This window comes from Pteronotus mesoamericanus, unplaced genomic scaffold, assembly GCF_021234165.1.
Source record: "Pteronotus mesoamericanus isolate MK-2021 breed Mesoamerican mustached bat unplaced genomic scaffold, CSHL_Meso_final contig_2, whole genome shotgun sequence".
Taxonomy (NCBI): domain Eukaryota; kingdom Metazoa; phylum Chordata; class Mammalia; order Chiroptera; family Mormoopidae; genus Pteronotus; species Pteronotus mesoamericanus.
Window position 1 is genome coordinate 17,808,284 of NW_026555084.1, and position 22,747 is coordinate 17,831,030.

Below are 22,747 nucleotides of genomic sequence, written 5' to 3' on the forward strand. Positions count from 1 at the left end.
TTAGTCCAACAGTCCCCATCTGTACCTGCCCCCATTCTCTGCGTTTCCCCTTTAAATGACTGCTAATGAGACTGCCAGGGGAGTCACACGATCCTTTTCTGATCACACCAGGATAAGGGCGTGGGGTTTAAAAAGCAGTGTCAGGTAAAGGAAGGCCATAGTAGGGATCTCAGCCCATAAGGTAAACTGAGGGCGTGGTTTTGTGCTCACTGGGATGGATAGGGCCTCCTGTCAGAGCTGTGCCTTGATGTTCTCATCCGAGAAAGGGGGTTCACCATCGCTTACCCTCCCTGCTTCATGGTGGTTGCGAGGATTAAACACAAGATAGGGAACATCATATGCTTGACTGAGTAGCAAGCCTTCCGTACGCATTATGTACTATTGTGATTATAGGAAGCCAGAATAAAAAATATTATCCCACACTTTCCTGGGTTTGGAAGCTACAGCTAGACGTGGCTGAAAAAGAGAGCGGTCAATGACCAGCCAGGGATTCCAGATACCTGTTTATTTATGCAAATGACTCACCTAACCATTTGGCAATTCCCAACTGTGAAAAAGCACATAAAATAACACTGAGCTACCTAAGGACTGAGACTGTCTTACTTGGTGTCCTATTCCCAAGGCCCAGTATTATGGCTGACACAAAGTAGATTTTCTATAAATATTTGGAATTGACATGTATTAATTCCCTAATGTGTCCCGCGTACTGTGCTGATCACCTTCACACTTCGCTGTGTTTCCCAAAGTCTGGGCTACGTGTTTTTGTTGGTACCAGACACAGCTTTAAGTAACATTAAATCACAGAGCTGAGGAAGTTATTACCTTCTCATTTCCTTTTAAAATCACTCTGATTACATCAAGCCCAAAGTCCTATTTTAATGTTAATATTTTTAATCCTTCTAATAACACTTATACATCTTGATTATTTTTTTAATCATAAAATTAAAAATCAAGCCATAAGCTCTAAGTCCAGGTCTGGTTAGACTCTAAAAACAAATTTTTAATTGTATTTATTTTTGTAATATTCCGTTTTGAGGGGAATTTAAGGAACACTGTTTTTTCATGGATTGCTCTGATGTAAAGTTCCCTATCAAAATTAATTTAGCTAACTAAAAAGTGGGTTGGTTTAAAGAAAATATGCAGTAAGTAATAGTCCGGGTAAAACAGGTATGGTAAAAAAATTGAAGTGGGGGGTGGGGTAGGGAGTGGAGGCCTGGCCAGGTGGCTCAGTTGGTTGAGGCATCATCCTGTACACCAAAGAGTTGGGGGTTCAATTCCTGGTCAGGGCACATACCCAGGTTGCGGGTTCAATCTCCATTCAGTGTGTATCCAGGAGGCAACCAATTATTGTTTCTCTTTCTCTCTCACATCTCTCCCCCCCCCCTCTCTCCCCCTCTCTCCCCCTCTCTCTCTCTCTCTCCCCCCTCTCCCTCTCCCCCGCTTTCTCCGCCCCCCCACCCCATATCTGAAATCAACACACATATCCTAGGATGAGGAATAAAAAATTTGAAGGGGTACCAAAAGAATGAGGTTTGGCAAGCATGAACTTACCTTCCCTTCATTTATGTGTGTCAGCCTCATAGGCCCACAATTCATAAAACTAGGGGCAAAGGAAAGGTCGGGAATAAGTGAGGAAATGGATGGCGAGCTTGAAAACTTGAAGGGAACAGGTAGGGCATAGAGTTCTAAAAGGACACAGCATAACGCCAACGTGTGTGGAGAGAACACTCATTCCTGTGTGGAATGTGGGCCAAGTGAATGTGCAGAGAACTGTCCCAGGGTCTTAGTGAATAATAATGTGAAAGTGTTAGTTAAAACTAGACCAGGGCCTTGACTGGTGTGGCTCAGTGGGTTGAGCATTGTCCTGCAGACAGAAAGGTCTCCTGTTCGATTCCCTGTCAGGCCACATGCCTGGGTTGTGGGCCAGGTCCCCAGCTGAGGGCGTGTGAGAGGTAACCAATCTATGTTTCTCTCAGGTATCGATGTTTCCCTCCCTCCCTTTTTCTTTCTCTAAAAACAAATAAATAAAAGTCTTTTAAAAATTTTTTAAAACTATTCCAGGCATGTCATCCAAAATAACATGTTGCCCAGATGAAGTAATTACCAAATTTGATTCAGTTCAGGATAAGCTCTTATTCTAATCTAGTTTAACAATCAAATCTAAAAAACAATATATGTGATTGGCAAGGACAGGTCTCATAGAACCTGTAAGATTGAAGAAATGGGTTTGTGGTCTGAAGAAAATGGAAAGGCAATTATAACAACATTCCAAACAAAATAACATTTCTGTCCAGAGAATAGTGACCAATTTTGCTTTACTCTCCTGGAACAAGAGATGTTAGGAGTCTAAATTATAACACTAGTCACTCAAGTTAGGAAATAATTTATAAAGGGTGTTGAAATAGTGCCAGGTTGAAGAAGGAAGCTAATGAATTCATCTTTTTCTTTAGGTCTCTTGCAAATACCAGATTCTCCTCCACTGCACAGGGTGCATACATGGCCTGGGCAAGGGGAGGGTCTGTGGGTTGGAGGGATCAGGACCAGGGAAGACTTGGGGGAGGGTCACGGAAGTGGAATGAAGAAGGGAGCGTTGGAGGAGAGGGGGTGGAGGTGATGGTGAATGTGGTAAGTTCAAGGGCAGGGATGAGACTGCATTACAAGGGTCTGTCTCTTTCATTCTTCCTACTTTGTTTCCGTCCCTGCTTGTCCTCTCCTCTCTTTTCTAACCGCGCTGAGCCCTTGGGTTCAAAGTGTCATGGAGTTAGAGCGAGAGTGACTCTCGGGAGGCCGTGTTCAGACTGATAAACAGACAAAGTTACCTTTTGTTGGTACAGAGAGTAGAAAGGGCCTGACATGCAGAGAGAATTTTAAGAGACCAGGTTGTCCCTGAGAGAGACAAAGTACAGGTCTCTGGGTCCCTAACCGCGTGCCAAGTCCCTGTTCCTTTTCACATGCTCCATTTTCAGGCCTAATTATCTGCGAGATTGTTTGATCTTTAGATAATCCTTTTGTTTTGGGTTTTTTTTTTTTTAAAGTAAGTTTGAGAAGGCTTCTGATTCTTGACCTCTGAAGAGTCCAAGTAGAATATTAGCGCCGCTTGCTCCCCCGCCTCTCCCTCTTCTCTCTCCGTTTCTGTCCGGGAGGCTTGCATTCCTTTTTCTCTTTCCAGCCCATGAGCTGCTGCGTTTCTCTGATACTGTCTTTTCTTTCTGGTCACATTCTGTCTCTTCTCTGCCTAGTCCTGTTGTCACTCCTTGGAACTAGCGAACCCGCCCCCCCCCCCCCGCCAGGGCTCTCTCTTCCCCCACCTACTCCATGGAGCAAGTTTATTTAAGGTACCTGCTACCCTCAAGCCAGACTTCAGAACATTGTCACTGTCCTCTCCATATACTAACACATTCACCATTGTCTGACCCATCTTCTTCACTACAAAGAAAAATCCAGTTACCTAGAATCCATAAGTTACTTGATTCCTATCACCATCTCTCACATTCATACACATTCTACTTCCCGCCCCTGTATTTCACTTTTAAGAGGATGGGATAAATCCTGAGGAGGAGAATTCAGCAAATCACATTCAAGTTCAAAACCGACAGTAGCGTACAAGAGATTTGACTTGGCATTAATTTATTTGAAAAAAGACCTGAGGATTTTAGTTGACAGTATGCCATGGACTATTACAGAGGTAAGTCACTTGTAAGCTACAGAAGTAGGAAGCACATGTCTCATATAGAGGGATACAGGTCCGACTGTGTTCTGAACTGGTGGATTGTGTTCAGTAAAGCCACGCGTCAGTAGAAGTGAAGCCGTCCTGAACATTTGGGAGGTATGATGGTTGGAGGCCAAGTCTCGGTATCGTTTATTGAATGGGGAGAGGGATGGTTGAGGACTGTCTTCAATTATCTGAAGCACTTTGGAGGAAGTGGGGGACTGGCTCTCTGTCAACCCAGGGAACAAACAGGTGAACAGTTCAGGAAAGCAAACCGAAGCTCACAAGCATGAGAAAACCGTGCTCATTAGAGCTGCTCGAACTTTCCCAGGAGGAACTCAGTGCAGACTGAAGAATCTTAAGAATCCTACCCTGGCGGGACATTAGGCGGGAGGACTTTCCTGCATTTTATTTTATATTACAAAACTAGTTCATGGTTATAGCCAGAAGTCAAATCAGACTATATTGTGGCCCCGCATCTCAAGGCAGCTCATGTTACAAGTTTGGCATGAGTCTTTCCATACCTTTCTCTATGCATGCACAAATATATTAACATTAATGGATGAATATAGTTTTATTTATACAAGATTAAGATCACACGGTACACATTTCTCTGCTCAGTAATATAAACATCTCTCCAGGTCAATTCATCTTCTTTGAAATAACTGCAGATATTCTAAAGTATGGGCATATTATAATAACTTATTAAATCATTCCCCTATTACTAGACATTCCGGTGGTTTCTAGATTTTGCTACAGCTCAATTGGAACTAATAATTCCAACTGATTTTAATCCAATTCCAAGCATATATTATCACAAACTGCTGTTTGTTTTCGTAGGATAGTTCCCATTAATGTAGGACTTGCTTAGTTAAAAGATGTGTACATTATTTTGTTTTAATAGCTACTTCCACACCACCTTCTGAAAATCTCGTTGTGGTTTGTACTCCCACCAGCAAGTGCCCATTTCTTATGCTATTTCCAGGGTAGGATGTTATCCGTCATTGTAAATTGTGCCCATCCAAGTAGAGATGATGCAGTGGATAAGGGTAAGGATGCTAGAATACCCAATTTCTATCTCAGCTCCAGCAAGCACTAGCTGTGTGACTCTAAGCTAAGACATAAAACTGCTGGGTGTCTCAGTTATCCTCATTTGTAAAAAGAGGTGTAATATGAGCCCTGACTGGTGTGGTTCTGTAGGTTGGGCGTCATCCCACAAAGCAAAAGGTTGCCCGTTCGATTCCCTTCAGGGCACATGCCTGGGTTGCAGAGAAGCAGCCAATCCATGTTTCTCTCTCACATCAGTGTTTCTCTCCCTTTCTCCCTCCCTCCCTTCCCTTCTCTCTAAAAATAAATTAATAAAATCTTTTTGAAAAAGAGGTATAATATGAATACCTACCTCATAAAATTACTGTATCGAATGGTCATAAAAAACTTAGAACAGTCTATTTTTTATAAGTAAAGATAAAAAATGAAAAGATTAATATAAAAAAATTAATCTTCTGTAAAAATAAGATTAAAAAATCTTAACTTGTATCTCCTTGACTACAAATAAGGTTGGGCATATTTCCATACATTTCTTGGTCATTTGCTTTTCACTTTCCTTAAATTTTCTGTTTATATCTTTTATCCATGTTTTTATTGAGTTGCCTTTTTACCAATTTTAGGAACTCTTTGTGTATTAGAAACAGTAACACTTTTGTTGTCATTTTTATCTTCCATAAATGATTTCCTTTTTATGTTTATTTTTTAAACCTCAATCAGTGCAGAACTATAACTTTAAACACATATAACTTCATACTCCAGGAGATGACCACTGTTAAGAGTTCGCTTTATGGAAACCCTCCCCTTTGCCCCCTAGATTCATTGGTTCTCAGCCCTGGCTCTTTGTCATCCCAAAGGCTTTCAAAATAGCATCAGTGCTGGGGTCCACAGGCATGGTGGCTTAACTGATCGGTGGCGGGGCCCAGGCATCAGTTATTAACAAGAGTCCTCACTTGATTCTAATGTACATCCAGGGATGGGAACCAGACCAAGCAATCCTGAAAGGTCCCTATGAGATGGCAATTTGGTCCTAGGTCTAGAGTTACTGGTAATCACTACTGCCATCTGTTGGCAGGAGGCAAAATTGACACCATTTAGGTATATAGTTTTCATATCTGTAAGGGTCATGTTTCAAGGTTCTTAGAGAGATGCAGTTATCTTTGCATCCACACCTTTTTAGTTCAGTAACTTCTCTGGTGACTTGAACTCTTAAGATGCTTGAAGTTGATATCAACTTTATTTTCTTGATTCTGTACGTTCCACAATTAAAAAAAATACACGATGTAGTATGCTACTCCTGAGATCTTGTCGATCAATGTTTGGTCTTCAGACATTCAATGATATTTAGTCTACTCATTAATAGGAAAATATGTGTGGGCAGATTTCAGAAATGCTTTCATCAGTAGCAGTTAAAAAAAACTAAAACAATTTTTGTGATTAATCCTAACCAAGCTAACCAAAAATTAACCACTGTCTCTTCCTATGCCCCTCCTTCCTCCATCTATATACATTAATCAAAATTTTCCTCTGCTGGGATATTTTAAGATGTCTCCTTTTTGTGTGTGGAATCACACAATGTGAAACATCAAGGGAAGTAACAGGAAAAGGCAGTGAACAGGGAAACATGTTTTGAGAAATAACAAAGTTGGCAGAAAAATGGAAGTGTCTGGGAGAAAAAAATAAGACAAAACTGGCAGAATTACAGGCTTCTGTGTGGGGCTGCTAATTAGATAGTGAGTTTATCTTCTGAGGGGAAGATATTTTTCCTCTCTTTTCCACAGAGAGGCTAAAAGAAGTCAAAGACACTGAGAGCATGAAATTGTTAGTCTGCCATAAAAACCATTTTGCACGGGGTTTTAAAAATATATATTAAGTCCACAGGCAGTTTTTATAGGTTGTGTGTCATCATTGTAGCTGGACAAAGGGGGTAGTCTCAGTCTGTGTCTCCCTCTATCTACATTCCCTCTCTCTCTCCACACAAACACACACACACACATATACACATATACATGCATGTATATATGTATGTGTGTATATATGTACACGTATAACACACACACTTTTAAATCCACATCTTTGTGATTATGAACTGGAACTTTCTGCTACCTTTTGTGGAAGTTAATACTGGGTTTCTTTTATCTACCCTAGATTTAAACTAGCTGGGTTTCTCAACCTCAGAACTGTTGACATTTTAGGCTGGATAATTTATTATTATTATTATTATTATTATTAAAAGAGGGGAAGGGAGGAAAAGGAAAGGGAGAGAAACACAAATGTGAAAGAGAAACATCAATCAGCTGCATCTCATATGCGCCCCAAATGGGAACCGAACTCACAACCCAGGCATGTGCCCTGACCAGGAATCAAACCAGTGACCTTTTGCTTTGTGGGATGATGCCCAGCCAACTGTGCCATACCGGTCAGGGCGAGGCTGGATAATTCTTTGTTGCGTGGGGCTGTTCTGTACTCAGGACATTTAACATCATCCTTGGCCTCTACCTACTAGATACCAGTTTCATACCCTCAGAAGTAACGACCAAAATATCTTCAGATTGTCACATGGCAAAACCTCCCCCAGTTAAGAACCACTGATTTAGAGGAATCTGATGGAGGGGAATTGTCACTTCTTCCAAAACAATCTGCCCAATTCCCCAGTCTCAATCAGAGCCCTTATGTTTTTTAATGAAACAATATTTTTCCTCTGTTGAAACAACGCACATCTCCTTCCTGCATCGGTGACAGTTTATAACAATATTCCCACCTTGAGACATTAATGTCTTTCTTCCCTATTAGACTGTAAGTGCCACCACTAATCTTGTTTTGTTCACTCTGTACTGTACCACCTCGAGTAGTAATTGGCCCTTAAATAAACGTTTGTCAAATGAGAGGATGTAATTGTAAGATATTTTAAGAACGTGGAGCACAAAGGCTGACGTGGTCTGGAGGGTTTTTCCTCGCAGGCTTATTTCAATCTCTGTGACAAAGCCCGTAACTGAAGAAACCAGGGACATATTGAGGCTGTTGAAGGGTGTGATCAGGGAAATCTAAAAATTATATTATTTGGATAGGATTCCCGGGTGTTTTGGCGGGGCGCTGTTGAGTGGCAGTTTCATCCTAGAAACAACAGCTCTGATGTGTTGCGGTAAGCCGGAGCCAACCTATCGCTCCTGCTTTTTGAACTCCATCCACCGTTGATTGATCCATAGAGGAAGCAAGGCATTTGGTGCTTGCTAATTCCCTGATGCTTCATTAATTCCCTGAGAGAAAATGCCCCATGACTGGGAGGGTCATGCCTATGGAAAATAAACCTTAGTACAGACAGCACAAGAGGCATTTAAATACGCCTTTTCATGTATTTTAAAAAATGGAATGAAGATGCATATTTTTAAAAATGAAAAATGACTGGCATTCTTCCCACTGAAAATGGGAAGTAATTTAATTTGTTAGTGGTTTATTTTATTTGACAGTCTTTGTACATACTCGATTTGGTTTGTTACACTGAATTACCCTTTAATAATGGGTGCACATAATGTGAGGCTCTGCCCCCCAGGTTGGTTTGATAATTGGATGAACGACCATATTGTTCAAGGTTTTCATGACAATGTGGACAGAAGCTATTTTCCTAACCAGAAAAGCCAGCCGCTTTTTTTCCCCACAATGTAATTAATTGCTGCCCAGTGACCAATCATTCTACTAGCCACTTTTCCTGAGGGATGCTATGTTAGGAGGCTGTGTTAGAGATGCTGTTATAGAACTTAATGCTAAGTTCTGTAATCATGACAGAATTCCCTGGGTGGGGGGAAGGGGTGCCTAACCCCCAGAGCCAACAGAAAAGAGTCAGAAAATCTTCCCTAGGCCATCTCTCAAAATAGACCATTTTTCTGCAGTTGGAAGTTAATGGTAAAAAAAAAATTCTAACAACAGTTGTCACGGGTGCTGGAGTCAAATTATCACGTTCTAGGGCAGCTCCACAACTTAGCGGCTGCATGGCCTTGAGCAGGTTTCAGGAGCTTCTTTGCTTGAGGATCCACATCTGTAAAGTTGGGGACAGTATTAGCACCTACCTTTTAAGGCCATTGTGAAGGGTAAACAGGGTTAAGTGCTGAGCACAATTCTGGCATGCAGTAAGTTCTCCCTCAGTGTGTCTTTGTTCGATGGTGTATGTTGGGCTCTGTGCTCAGTCTTCTCAACAAAGCTACTGAGAGACTTGCTGTCGCGAGCATTGCAGGAGGGAGCACTGACACGGGAAAGGCAAAGTGACAGCCGGAGGCCGCGTGCCTGGCGGTGGTGCAGCCAGGAGGCGGGCCCAGGTCTGCAGGACTCCCAGCGTTCTCCTGCACCGTAACAACTTCAGGTTTTGTGCTTGCCTGACCCCCCAGGAGGTTTTTAATAAGTCGTGCATCTTCCCAAGCATTTTTATATAGACCACGAAGGATTTCCATTCTAATGTTAAGTAATTACAGAGAATGTGATCTCAGGAGTATATTGAACATAGGTGGTTTAGAATAAAACTGTTAAATCACCTTTTTAATGCAGTCAATGAAATTTAAATGCCCTTGTAACTAGATACCCACCAATAGCCATTAAAAGAATGTGTGAAAAAATTACTTAAAAGTCAGAACTTTATATTGCTTCTTTTCCTTCTGTAAACATATATTTCCACAGCACGTCCCCCAAAGAAGTGTTAAAAGCCTTTCTGATCATTTCTATAACAAAAAAATAGATTTTTCCCACCTGTATTTATATGGCTATAAGAGTTTAATATTTTCTTGTGGGCATAATTGTCTCTAAAATTCATAGAACACACTTCATCAAAGTAAGATAGACATATAATTCTGACAGGTAATAATTAATTATGTGAAGTAACATTTTATTAGAAATTCATACCATAATGATCTGTGGGCAGGGGCATTGTGTGAGGCCATGATTGAAGGTATGATCCAGTTGCCCCTCCCAGAAGTGTTTCTGCCTTGGATGGTGCACCACAGTTCAGATTCAGGCTGGGTGAGAGTCTGGCTTCTGTCTTTCTTTGGCAAAGGGGAAAGGAGAACTTAGGCTGTGGGTGTCTTCTAAGATTATTTGATTTTAGGAAGGAACATGTACGGAAGTTAGAAATGGGGACGTTTCCCTAAAACTGGTCCAGAGAGTTCTTAGGAAGTCACCACGTCCTCCTGCTTGAAACGGCTGCTCTGCACCACTCAGCTGCGTTGCTTTGGAGCAGGGATGTTTACAGGCTGGACCCAGTGTTTCCTTGACAATGAGGTCTGGGTCTGTCCCAAAGCTACAGTGATTGTCACTGGAGAGTCACAAAGGATGCTCCTTGAAGAAAGCCCAGGGAAAGGCAAGGTGACAAACTTAAAGTGAGTCTGGGACCCGGAACTTTGTAGCCTCTCCTCCTGTTCCGCCATTTAGTGCTGCTGGATAGGACAGTGCACGCACCCCCTATTCTCCACCAGGCTTCCAACCGGGGGCCCAGGGCACTGGCTTCAGGGGTTCCTTGCACCCAGGAAAAGGTAGACAGCTCTCATCTGTTTCTTTTCTAGATCAAACAGCTATGGTTTCAGCTTCCCCAAAGGGCTGGTTATGAGCAAGAACAAGAGGTGTGGGGTTGTATATTGCCATTAAGGATGCTCTATATGATGACTGCCCAGCACGCAGTAAATGCTTAATAAATGTTTACTGACGGTTTTATCTGGCATCACCATGAGGTCATGCATTCCTACATGTATTTCCTAATTGATGACACGGAACTCACCTAACCCTATGACCTCCATATGTCCTGTTAGTCTCAATATAAAATAACCTCAGTTACCCTGCCAAAGAGCTATGGAACAAACATGGATCTAAATTGGTAGCCTTTTTTCAAAAGATCCTATAATGTTGATTATGTTGATTGTTGAACTTAACAGCCAAGTTTAAGCGTTTGTCTGCTGAGCCCAATCAGATTTGACCCAAGGTTACTGAACAGCTAAAACTCCACCACGTGCTCCTACAGATGGCCAGCCCTCTCCCTTCCTTTTCCCTGACCCGTCTTCTTTCTGTTCGTTAGCTCCTATCTGGCCATTTTCCTCTCTCAGAGTCTTGCCCTGAATCCATGGACTCACTGGGGCGCTGGAGGTTGCCATGGTAAACACAGCTGTTGTTTTTTTCTCTGCGAAGAGCCAGGGCGTGAAGGCGCTGGAGTCTCACCTCCAGCCTCTCCCTGCTGCGCATCATCACAGATGTCTTTAAAGTGGCAGCCTCCGGGGCATCCAGGATTCGGCTCAGCTTTCATGGTGTGTCTCTGAAGGGGGTTTCTGTGACCCGCGCTGACACCGACACCCGTGTGGCTGCTGGGGAAGATTGTGAAGAATCGCCAGCGTAGTCACCAAATAAGCCATGTGACAGCCACATTCATTTTGTTAGTAAATGGGTTCTGGGAAGTGAAAGATGATCTTGTATTTCCCAGGAGGGGAGGCAGCAGAGATAATGAGAAAGAAGCTGGGGGAGGAGGAATGAAAGGGGTGCGGAGAGACAGAGGAGTGGAGCGGTAAGGGAGAGAGTGTAAGGAGGAGGGGGTGTCTTAGCAGGAAGGGGGTCTGTAATGGGCAGCTACCTGGCCTCCCTGAGTCATCCTTATTTTCCCAGTAACATCTGTGACTCCCCATCTCCTCCTCCCAGGATCATTCCTTACTCACTCCTCTCTGGCCACAAAGGTGCCTCACTGTTTTTCCTACACTCTACGCATGCTCCAACCTCAGGGCCTTTGCACTTGCTGTTTCCTCTGCCTGGAATCTGTTCCCGGGGAGCCGCATGGCACCCCCCTCACTTCCTTCAGGTCTCTACTCAAATGTCATCCCCCGAGAGAGGCCTTCTGTGACCACCCCACCTCAAACAGCACACCATCTATTCTCTTCCCCCTTACCCAACACAGGTTTTCTTCACGTCTGATATGCAGAAGGGATTTCATAGGTACGTATAGAGTGAATAATGAATCACTAACTTCCAGCGCCAGAACACAAGGAATCACACGCTTACTCGTATATCCTTCACGCTCGCCCCTCTGAGCTTTTGCACATGCTGGTCCCTCGGATTAGAGCACAGCTCTCTCTCCTCCCCACTCCCCACCTCTGCTTGGGAGATGCCCACAAACCCTTCACGTCTTGCCTCGTTTCGTCGCCTCTCCTTTCTGAGGTCTCCCTTGACGTCCCCAGGTAGACACAGGCCCCATCTGGCCGACGCCGCCTGGGCGGTGCCTCCTGACCTCCGTCGCAGCACAAGCCCCCCTGCACTGGAATGTCTGTACTCTCGCCCGCCCGCCCACCCAAGTGCACCCTTCCGGGGCCTAGAATACGGAGCGCCTAAGGGCTTGGACTCCAGAGGCAAGGCGTGCCGGGCCTGAGGACTAGCCGTGTGACTTCGCTTAACCTGTTTGGCCTCAGTTTCCTTATCTGTGCAACAGGACTCATAGTATCTGGCCAGTAGCATCATAGGATATTGATGAGAGTTCACTGATGAATTGCTCAGTGATGAATGAATTACCACATTCAAAGCAGCCCCCTGGGTGAGAGGATAGTAAATGGAGGTTATGTTGTTCAAGGCGGGGTGGGCAGGGAAGGCCTCTCTCGGGGGACGGCGGAGGTGCGGTCATTGAACAGAGACCTGACCGTCTGAGGGAGAGGACCACGCGGCCCTCTGCGCTCTTCGCATCACCCTAACGTTGCAGCCGGGACATGTCTGTGAGCTTCCTAGCAGGTTAGACTGACGCTGCTCTCTTGAGCCCTGGGATGTTATTCCCAGGCTGATAGTCCGACGTGATGCTGGTTGTCTGGCCAACAAGGCTGGGGTGCGCATCCTTTAGAATGAGCCTTGGGGAGGAACGGAAACTGAGTCAAGGTCAGGGAGGAGTACAAGGTGCCCGAGGGATGGGCATGACCAGATTCCAGCCTTGCAATCCAGAACCGCCTGCCCCTTCCGAGGCCAGGACCGGCCCCTGTGCTCATCTGCAAGACCTGGGCACCCGCCGCCCCCGCCCCCGCCCTGCCTTGTTCAGGGTTGATCCTAGCCCTGTGAGCCACTGCCAAGGTGGCTCAGAAAAGAAGGCCTGGACTACAAGGTCTGGATTCGGGCTTGATCCTGGGTTTTGTCTTGTTCTGTTGTTTGGCAAGGACAGGGGTCGGCTCTGGGCCTCTGAGGAACGGCTTGAGTACCTGGTGCGGGGACAAAGGAAGAAGCTCTGGGAGAAGAGGCAGAATCCCAGGCTGTGCCACAATCCCAACCTGGGGGAGCGCAGACAAGCACCTCACCTCTCAGGGTCTTGATTTCCTCATGCTCAGCCTTTAGGAACTGCCCAGGCCATTTGCTCTTCAGTCCTTCCTTATCCACAGAAATAGTAACAGGAGCAAAATACGATTGTGAATCCAAACATATTAATTACCAAGACTGATGAAGGGGATAAGACCTCGACATCACAGCCTCCCACTGCATGCCTCCCACCAGGACACACGCACACACTGACACACACACACACCCCTCACCCCCCCACCCCCCACCCTGAGAGACTCTGAGGGCCCTTCCAGGATTTTGTGTTCCGTGTTTCCAGGTCACATCCATATGGCACAGAGTCCTTCCAAAGTATCGGTCACTCACTGAGATTTGACCAGTTTTGACTCGCAAAATGGCCATTTCATATTTCCATCCGATAGCTTCATTTGCGGCCATGGTGAGGGCTGCCCACTGGGGAACCCGTGGCCCGGGTTCAGCTCCTCAGCTTACTCCCTGTGTGACGTCGGACAGAACGCTCACCTCCCTGCCCTCCCCTGCACGGGGAGTGAACGGAGGATTCTCCCTCGTGAGGCTGGCTCCTGGGAGGGCTGAACGAGCCGGCGCCTTGGAGTTGGGCAGGGCAGCGCTAACTCGGTGACCGGCACGAAGCGCAGCGCCCTCCGGGGACGCCCTACCCAGAAAGCCCTAATGACGGCCCATGAGCCAGACTCGGGGAGTAGCTTCCCAGTCTCCTCCCTGCCAAGCCCGGAGGGGAGAATGTGGCCAGAGCGCATGGGAGCCACAGCCCCAACAGGGCTTCCCCCTCAGTCACCCCGTCCAGCCTGACCTGCCAAGCCACCCTCTTCCTTCTTGTGAGGGGCGTCACTGGGCCGTAGGCAAGTCTTGACCTGGGCACGGGAATGGTGCTGGAATCCTGTGAGTGACGTGCATCCCCCTGCCTTATCTGGGCAAAGCATTAGAGGCTCCCTCCCCAGATACCTCCACGGAGCCTTCCCCATTAAGTGGTACATCATGGAATGTGTCAGCCTGAATTAGCAGGCAGGCCCGTCATGTTAAGCGGAAGCTCTGAGCTGGCAGTTCCCACTTTGTAATGCCTCCTGATCCCGGCTGTCATGCTCCCTTCCCTGTCACCAGAGGCTTGGTAGCCTCTGCAGACAACGCACCGTAAGGCACCAGGGCCATGACAGCGTGTAGGAGGAGCCCCGGGAGGTCCTCACCAATGCCGTTCCTTCTGTGGCCCTGGGGAGGCTGCGTGGAGCTTGGCGAGCTCTAAGGGCAGAGGAAGTGGGTAGCGCTCAAAAGCTCCAGGTGGGGAGCTCCTTTATGACAAACTTTAAAAGCATGGCTTGTGTTTCTGAAAGCACACAAAATAGACACCTTATTCAAATCTCATGAACATCTCAGCGAGGTCTCTAGGGACAGCTCAGCCACCGAACTCTGCGACCACCGCTGCCATCGGTAGCATCGACAGGGACCGATGTGTCACTTACGGAGTTTGTCACTCCCTGCCGTGTAGGGTAGTTGAGTGTGGTGCGATACAGAGGAAAGAGCGCCAGCTCTGCAGTTGGGTAGACTCTGGGGTCCCACCGCTGGGCCACCCTGGGCCAGTGACTTCAGCTCTGTGAGCCTGAGTTTTCTCTTTGCAGCGGTACTTTGTACTTACTAGTAGCTATTTCACAGAGTCATTGAGAGGATTACCTGCGATGAGGTGTAAAGAAAGCGATGAGACATAGTAAAAGCCCAATAAATACTTGCAGGGACAATTCCTAAGGGCAAAGTCACTTTTTCTTTTATCCATTACAGAGCCTTAATTCAGGACATACCCTCATTGGTGTTAGATAGTGTATAACCTTCTTCAAAATTTTACCTCCTTCATCCTCTGCTTGTTCTCCACTGAACATCAGGAAGGATCTGATGAAGAATTTGAACGTACTCATATCACTGGAAATATTTTAAATTCCTTTCCATTTCTCGTAGGGTAAAGGCAAAAGCCTTCCTCGGGGCTTGCCTCTTACCTACCCTGTTACATAACCTCCACCATGATTCCCATTGCTTTGTCTCATACACTGACCTATGGGCCCTTTATTCTTGCTTTACTCAACCCCACCGCAGCACCCTTGCACATGCGCCGTTCTATGACTGGAACATTCTTCTCTCTCCTGTCCTAGTAAACCCCTTCCCATCCTTCACAGTCATCTAATTCATGCTTCCTCAGCAAAACCCCTGCAGACCACCGTGACCATGCTAAATCCCCCTTTGCACTGTAGACTCTCCTTTCGGGCACGTACTGCATTTTATTATGAATCGTTCTGTGTCCACCTCCTCCATCTAGACCAGTTCTCTGAAGGCAGGAACTGTGCCTGGTTGTGCTCACCACTTAAACCCATCCGGACCCAGTACAGAGCTCAGTAAATATTGCTGAAAGGGTGATTGGGAGGGTACACCAGAGGGCAATTATAATTCATGGTAAGAATGAGTTATATCACGAAAGGAATTATTACTCGTGATAATGAGGGCACAGTGGGGTTTGTCGCTAGTATAACCAGAGCCCAGAGGGACAGGTTAATTGCTCAGAGTCACATGGCCACAGGTGAGTGGAGAACACGTGATCAGAGCCCAGGTCTCCCAGTTCTGGCCATTCCCGGGATTATGCTAGAGAACCATTACCCAAATCTGCGCTGTGGGGCTCATGAGTCTTTTCATCCCCTCCCTCTTCTGGTATTTAGAGGACACCTGGCTCCCCCGATGTCCGCCCCTCAGGGTGCTTCTGGTTTCCAGGTGATCCAGGACCACATCTCTACAGAATGCCACAATTCTTTTGAATTGTTTATTTGATCACTCAAAAGTGAGCTAAGCTCCTTCAGGACTGAGCTGGAGGATTCTGTGTTGTGAAAGCGTGCAGAGGGCACCACACCTACAGATTTCAACCTTGTTTCACCTTCCGGCCCGCACCCCCTGGGGTGAAACGGGTCCACAAGTAGCAGTCTTAATCGGCCACCGGCATCAAATTACTTAGGGCCCAGTTGCAAGTGCTGAGTTTCTTGAGAGGGAAACACTTTCAGTCCTTTTATTTACTTGTTTTTGTTGAAGAACCACACCCGCGTTTCCTGTCCGTCCAGTTTTTAGCCTGTCCCCACTCAGGCAGAGAGTTCACACTCACTTTCTTAGCGGCCAGTTCACCCCCATGCAGCCAGAAGTGCCCTTCGATTCAAAGAGGCAGGCAGACGAGCGATGGGCCTTGGGTCACTTTTGCCAGGAAGAGCTTTGTGTGTGAGAAACTATTTCACTGGCTGATTCACTGACCTGTGGGGAAGAAAACATTTACTCCTATTCCTACTCACTCATTCAACAAATAATTACCAAGTACCATATGTATGTGTGTGCATGTGTGTGTGTGTGTGTGTGTGTGTAAAGTGTGATGACCATATAATTTACAGTACAGTATAGGTGCGAAAGCATAGATGTAAAAGTGGACATGACCAGGTACTCCAAGACAGTAAGGATAAACCAGTATTCTCCCACATGTAACAGGTGGCAGTAGGTACCTTATATGTCAGTGGCTGGATGTGGAGTATTAGAATCTTGGGCAATGATGTGTTTTCCCACAATGCCCTAAGGATTGAAGACCCAGGATGGGATCTAGACCTCCAAAGCCATGAAGGATCAATTTAAATCTAAACTGAACTACGCATTTCTAAAATTTTCCCTTAACTTCCTTTTTAAAACAGTTTTCATGTTAAAAAACAATCTGGAACAACAGTTCTAGATGCCAGGGACCTCCTCCCCCAAACACATACAGATTATAAGACCCTCTGAGAGGAGGCTACCTAGAGGGTCGTAGGAAAAAAGCTTAGAATCGGTAAAGAATGAAATTGTCAAGGTTAAGTGATGGTAACATTTTTTGAGAAAAGAATAAAACTAAAAAGCACAGAAGGGAATAGGAAGAGCGTGATTTATTTCTCTTTCTCTTAGACAGAGAGCTCCTTTGTTGTGGTCCTGATTTTATGTGTGAAAGGCAAGGACATAAACGTGCACACTCTTTTCCCGGCGCACAGCTTTGGTCCTAAAGGATGTGTTTCTCTTGCATCCCAGGTGCCCGTCCTCAGACCCATGGACCTTATGGTGGAGGCCACCCCGCGAAGAGTATTTGCCAACGCGCACACGTATCACATCAACTCCATATCAGTCAACAGCGACTATGAAACCTACATGTCCGCTGATGACCTGAGGATTAACCTGTGGAACTTTGAAATAACCAATCAAAGTTTTAGTATCCTTTCCTTGGGGTCGGTAACCAATGGGCTTGAATCAGGAGTATTCAGGTAAGAGCAGGCTTGGGGGAAGGTGGAATGCAGGGGGTGGTCATAACTGAACACCTAGCCCCTGTGGAGAACTGTTGTCTTTTAAGTTACTTTGGCACCTACGGCACACTTTCATCCTGGCAAAGTTGGGGAGGTACTGAGTTACAAGCTGTGGGCCAGGATGAGCTCTGGGTTGAAACTGAATCAATTCCTTAAGGCAGAGGCATTTGCGTGTCTTCAATTAAAACTAGATGTGACCTTTATCTAGGGACTGTGAGACCCTAGAGTTCAGTTAAGGGTTTCTTCCCTTTATTAAAGGGTCCCTCAATGGCCTGCATAGACGGCATGGACCACGGGTACACATTACATGGTTTTTATTGTATCTTGATAGCAAAACTAATCCTGGCTGCCATTTATTGCGTCCTAAGCACTGTACTGGGAGCTTTCTGCATAGAATCTCATTTTGAGATGTACACATATCATAATTTTACATCTTTGTGAATTTTCACCAACAGAACACACGTGGGTAACCGGCATCTGGATCAAGGCACCAAACTTCATTTGTAGTCCTCAAGCCCGTGTTACTCCTCTCTTGTCTCCACCCACCAAAGGTGCATTTGATATGACAGCCCCATGATTTCAGTATTAGTATCTCATGTTTAGCTAAAATTCAGAGAAGGCAAGGAAATTGCTGACTGTCTGAGCCAGTATTTTTGCTGTACTACATTGACCCCTATTTAATGATACAGCTCAGACATTCAGTCTGTATGCATCACGTGGTCCGTCCCACCGCCAGCCTCCACGTGAAATCCCGACCTCGGTTCTTGGTTTCCCCACCCAGGCCACTGAGCAACTGACATAGAAGTCAACATTTTTTTTCCTCACTCACCAGGCTTCCCATCCCCAGCCCAGTCTACCCTGAGCCCTGCCTTTTCTTCCTCTAAAATATGTCTCAGGTCAAACTCAATCCGGTCTCCACTCCTGCCGATCCACAGGGCTGAAGGCCAGTTTTCTCACTTGTGAAGCTGCAATAATCTGGCTGGTCTTCCTGCTTTCTTGCTGTCTTACATATTACTTGTTCCCCTAACAGAGTGGACCTTTTGACACATAATTCAGATACCATTCCTCCCCTGTTTAAAACACTCGGGGAGCATCCCACTGAACACCGAGTAGTAGCCAGTTCTTCTCCTTGGACTGTCGGGGGGCCACCCAGTCTGGACCCTGGCTCCCGGTGACGTCCTGTCATGTCCCCGCTCATTCACTCGGCTGCAGCCCGCTAACCTCGTTGCCTGGATAAACTTGGTGCTCCTTTCATGCTTTGCATTTGCTGTTCCCTCTTTCTGGAACACTCTGCCCCCAGAGCTCACGTGGCCAACTACATGCCATCATTCAGACTTCAGTTTCATGTCACCTCCTCAGAGACACTTCTATGAACTTCCAAGTAGCTCCCAAATAACCTTCTATCCCTGTTGTTATCTTCATGGTACTTATCATTATTTGAAGTTGTTTCTCTATTTGTATATTTGGCATTCCCCCATATTTGAATGTAAATTCTGTGTGAAAAGGGACTTTGTATGATCCGTTCCTGTATCCCAGTGCCTAGAACATTCTGACATATAGGAAGTGCCATTTGAGGGGAACATGTCAAATTGGAAGGTACTAGCAGTCTTCCACGTGGGGATATCTGGTATATAGTTGATTGTGAAATCTAACCTGGAAATTTTACGTTAAGAGAATATTAGTTATAGTAAAGCTTTGAATGTTCTGATATAAAATAGACCCCATAGTGCCTCAAAGACATAATAGATTCTTTTGTTAAGGTCCAATATGGATCATCCCCATCAGCAAACTGACTCCTCCAAGTCAGAGATTCAGGTCCTTCCATCTTGTCCTCTTGTGTATCTGCATCAGGACGGTAAAGGAGGAAGATTGTGGTGGACCACACATGGGAGACTCCTATGAGCCAAGCTCTAAAATAGCATGCATGCCATGGGTAGAAGTCAGTCACATGGCTACCTCTAACTGCAAGGCAGGCTGGGAAATGTAGCTTAGCTATATGTGCATAAGTAAAAAAAAAAAAAAAAAAAAAAAAAGACCTGCGTTTGCCACACAGCTAGCTCCTCTGCACCACGGAAGAGTGCTTAGTAGCTCCGCAAGGCTTTTGGGGGAAGACGGTTTTAAGCAGGTAGATTATGGAGACACTGGAGACACATGAACTTCAGGACCGTGACTGGCAGCTTTTGTTGCTCACAGAGCCAACTGCACATACTGTTTGAGCCTGGAAGTATCTGCCCACAGTTTTTGCCTGAACGTGCAGCTGCTAATAGAATGACTGTGCGTCGTGGTTCCCTTTCTCCCTTTGCAACTAATCCAAGAGCCAGAAATCTGCTCAGGCTCTGCTGCTGTCGCTCAGAGCTGCTGCTGTCCCCAGTCTAGGTGACATGTTTTCTGAATTTTGCCTCTAGGCCTTCAAGGGGAAGGGAAGTTTCTTTAGGCATTTTGGGAGACAGATGCCTTGGGGAGAATGCAAAGGGGAAATATTAATAGCACAATTTAGATTATATTCTGCAGATGTCAGACAGTGTGCCAGATGCTAGCATACAAATGAGACTGTGCCATTCACCCTTAAAAAGCCATATGTAAAATAATCATTGTCATCATGAGAACAATGATAACTGATATCTATATAGTTATTTTCAACCAGACCACCATGAGCACTGAGCAGAGTTACACACTGGGACCTTTTTGCCTCTCCTCGCTGAAGTGTAGCCACTTCTGGGGTAGCAAGTGGCCATCTTTCAAAACAGCCTCAGAGAAACACCAACAACCAGACAGGTCTTACTAAATCCTATGTCATTTAGCGCCAGTTCTATAGCACCTCATCGTTCAGGAGAGAACAATGTGATGTTCCCAAAGCATGGCACGGGTGCCCCTGAGGTGGTAGGCAAGGTGCTAGGCACTAGGCGGACTTTTTTGTTCTCATAATCATGCATTTATGATAATACTATAAAATACAATTATCAATCCTATGATTTCACAGGCACTGAAAATTCACTTAAATTACGAAGAATTTTTATTTAAAGAAAATTACTAAGTGAATAGTAAGACAGGTGGTCTGGCGATATGATTTTTTAAGGCCATAACTTCCAGTGACTGGTGTTTGGTGTCACATTAGAATTATGGTTGAGAACACAGGCTTTGAGTCCAACAAGCTTGAGGTCCTCACCCAGCTCTGATACTTGCTGGCTGTGTAAACTTTAACATGTGTCTTAGCTTATTCAAGCCTCTATTTCATGACCTCTAGAACGGATGGTTATCAAACAGGATTGTGAGAATTTTTAAGTGCTTTTTAATATTGATTGATCAATTGTGTGTGTATGTGTACATATGCATATATGCATATATATGCTTAGGGCAATACTTTGCTCAGTAAATGATCAATAAACAGGGACCAACACAATCCTAATTATTATTGAGAGGACAGGGAAACTACAAAAGTCAAATGTTGGGATGGTAAATTCATTATGAGTCAACTTCTCAACTCTAGACTTCTCATTTGGTTCTGCAGTTGGGTACTCTTTGCAAGATGTTGCTCATTATACCAGATACTGGCAGATTCTCTGAGGTTCAGGGCCTTGTGTTTAGCGCCATATCAACATGAGGCATTCTAAGCCTCATGATACCTGGTCTTGAATTCTCTTCTTTCCATCCATAGCCAGCCTGTCCCTATATTGCACAACAGGTCCTGGTTTAAAGTGATCAACTTTGGCCTTACTTGGTTAACTACATCGGGACAATAACAACTCATTTCTAGATATGTGATTTTCTAGGACAACAAGCAGCCCTAACTTTTCAATACAGGAAAGTTGCTATAAAAAGATGTTGCTTCTGTATGAAAACTATGCTATACCTAGGATCCTTTGAACTCTCTTCTCAAGACTAAGACTGAGTTGACCTGGGCTCTTACCTAGTCCCATGTGGGACCTACTAAATATATACGTGTAAGTAAAAGTAAAGATACAACCCACAACAGCTGTATCCTGAGCACCTAATTTGTGGCAGGTACTGCACTAAGCTATAGGGATATGCAAGTGAAAAAAACAAACTGTGTAACATCCAATAATCACACTGAGTATATAATTACAAACTTAAGTCCAGGGAAGAAAGGGACTATGGTTCTATGAATGCATATTTGAAAACCTAATATAGACTAGGGAATAAAGCAAGGCTTTGCTGAGGAACTGATTACTGAGTTGAGATCTGAAAGAGGACAAGTGTGAGTTAACATGGAAAGAGGTGTGGAGAGATTGGTTCAGCATGTCCAAAGGTCTGGTGGCAGGAGGAAGCATGTTGTGTCGGAGGAGCTCAAAGCAGGCCACCATGACTGGAGGCTACAGAGTGAGGCGGAACATGGTGTAAGGCAGGCTGGAAGGGTCCGCAGAAGTCCAGCCTGTGGGCCTGAGGGAAGGTTCCTCTGGGAGAAGCTGACTGGAGCACTGGATCTCTGATCTTGGTGTTCACGTCCCGGTGCATCCGCTTTATTTGCCAACTGAGCCGAGGCCCTTTATGAATTGGTTCCCTTATCAAGGGGCTGTATAACCTCAACTTTTGGCTTTCAGCTCTGTGACTGTAGTACCGTGGACAGCAGCCTTTTACTCCAGCTGGAATCTGCCAGGCAGGCTTTTGGACGAAGCTGTAGGGCCCAGTACAAGTCTCTCTCCTTTGCGGCCGCTGTGCTTTGATCCGCAAATATACACATCAATCTCAGAGAAGCACTTAGCACAAAAGGAGAGCATTTCTTCCAGCGACATATCCAGCCTTGGCCTGCGTGTGCCAGGGGAGCTGCCCCCCGCCCCCATGTTCAGTGCAGTCTTGGTGGGTTTTCCCAGGCCCGGTGGCCTTGCTTATGTGGCTGCTGCTGCTCTGTATCAGAGGCCAAACCTAGGGCTCAGTGAGGCTGCAGATTTCTCCCCCCACCCTTCCCTGTCACCAACAGAGCCAGCCCTTTGAGCCTCAGGTTGTCAGGGGAGAGGACAAGAACGCAACTCTGCAGACTTCTCCTGGGCTCCCTCAGAGTGCCATAGCTTAGGAGCTGGGAATGCGGATTCTGGAGTCAGGCTCGCTGGATTTGCATCTAGCTTCGTGTCCTAAAATCTGTGTGACTTGGGCAAGTTGCTTAACATCTCTCTGACCCTCAGTCTCCTCGTCAGTTAACGGAGATAATCCCCCCCCCCCCCATCTGCTTTACCTATCTTACAAGGTTGTGGTGAGGATTAAATGAGGTAGTCACGTAGAGTACTTCGCGGAGCGGCTGGCTTGGAGGGAAGGCATGGCAATGGTAACTCCTACCATTTGGAACATTTCCCCAGCCCCCTCGTTCTTACCATTCTCTTCTAAGAAAACCACAGGTGAAATGGTTTTCTGTGCA

At 45.6% G+C, this 22,747-nt stretch overlaps 1 protein-coding gene across 1 annotated transcript in view; it reads left to right on the plus strand.

The window, feature by feature from the left end:
• Nucleotides 1-22,747, plus strand: part of PPP2R2B (protein phosphatase 2 regulatory subunit Bbeta) — a 245,776-nt gene that overhangs the window by 177,962 nt on the left and 45,067 nt on the right. The window contains exon 5 of the mRNA XM_054568224.1: nucleotides 17,111-17,288. Coding sequence (XP_054424199.1) covers nucleotides 17,111-17,288 — 178 coding nt within the window. The remainder of the gene's footprint in view (nucleotides 1-17,110; nucleotides 17,289-22,747) is intronic.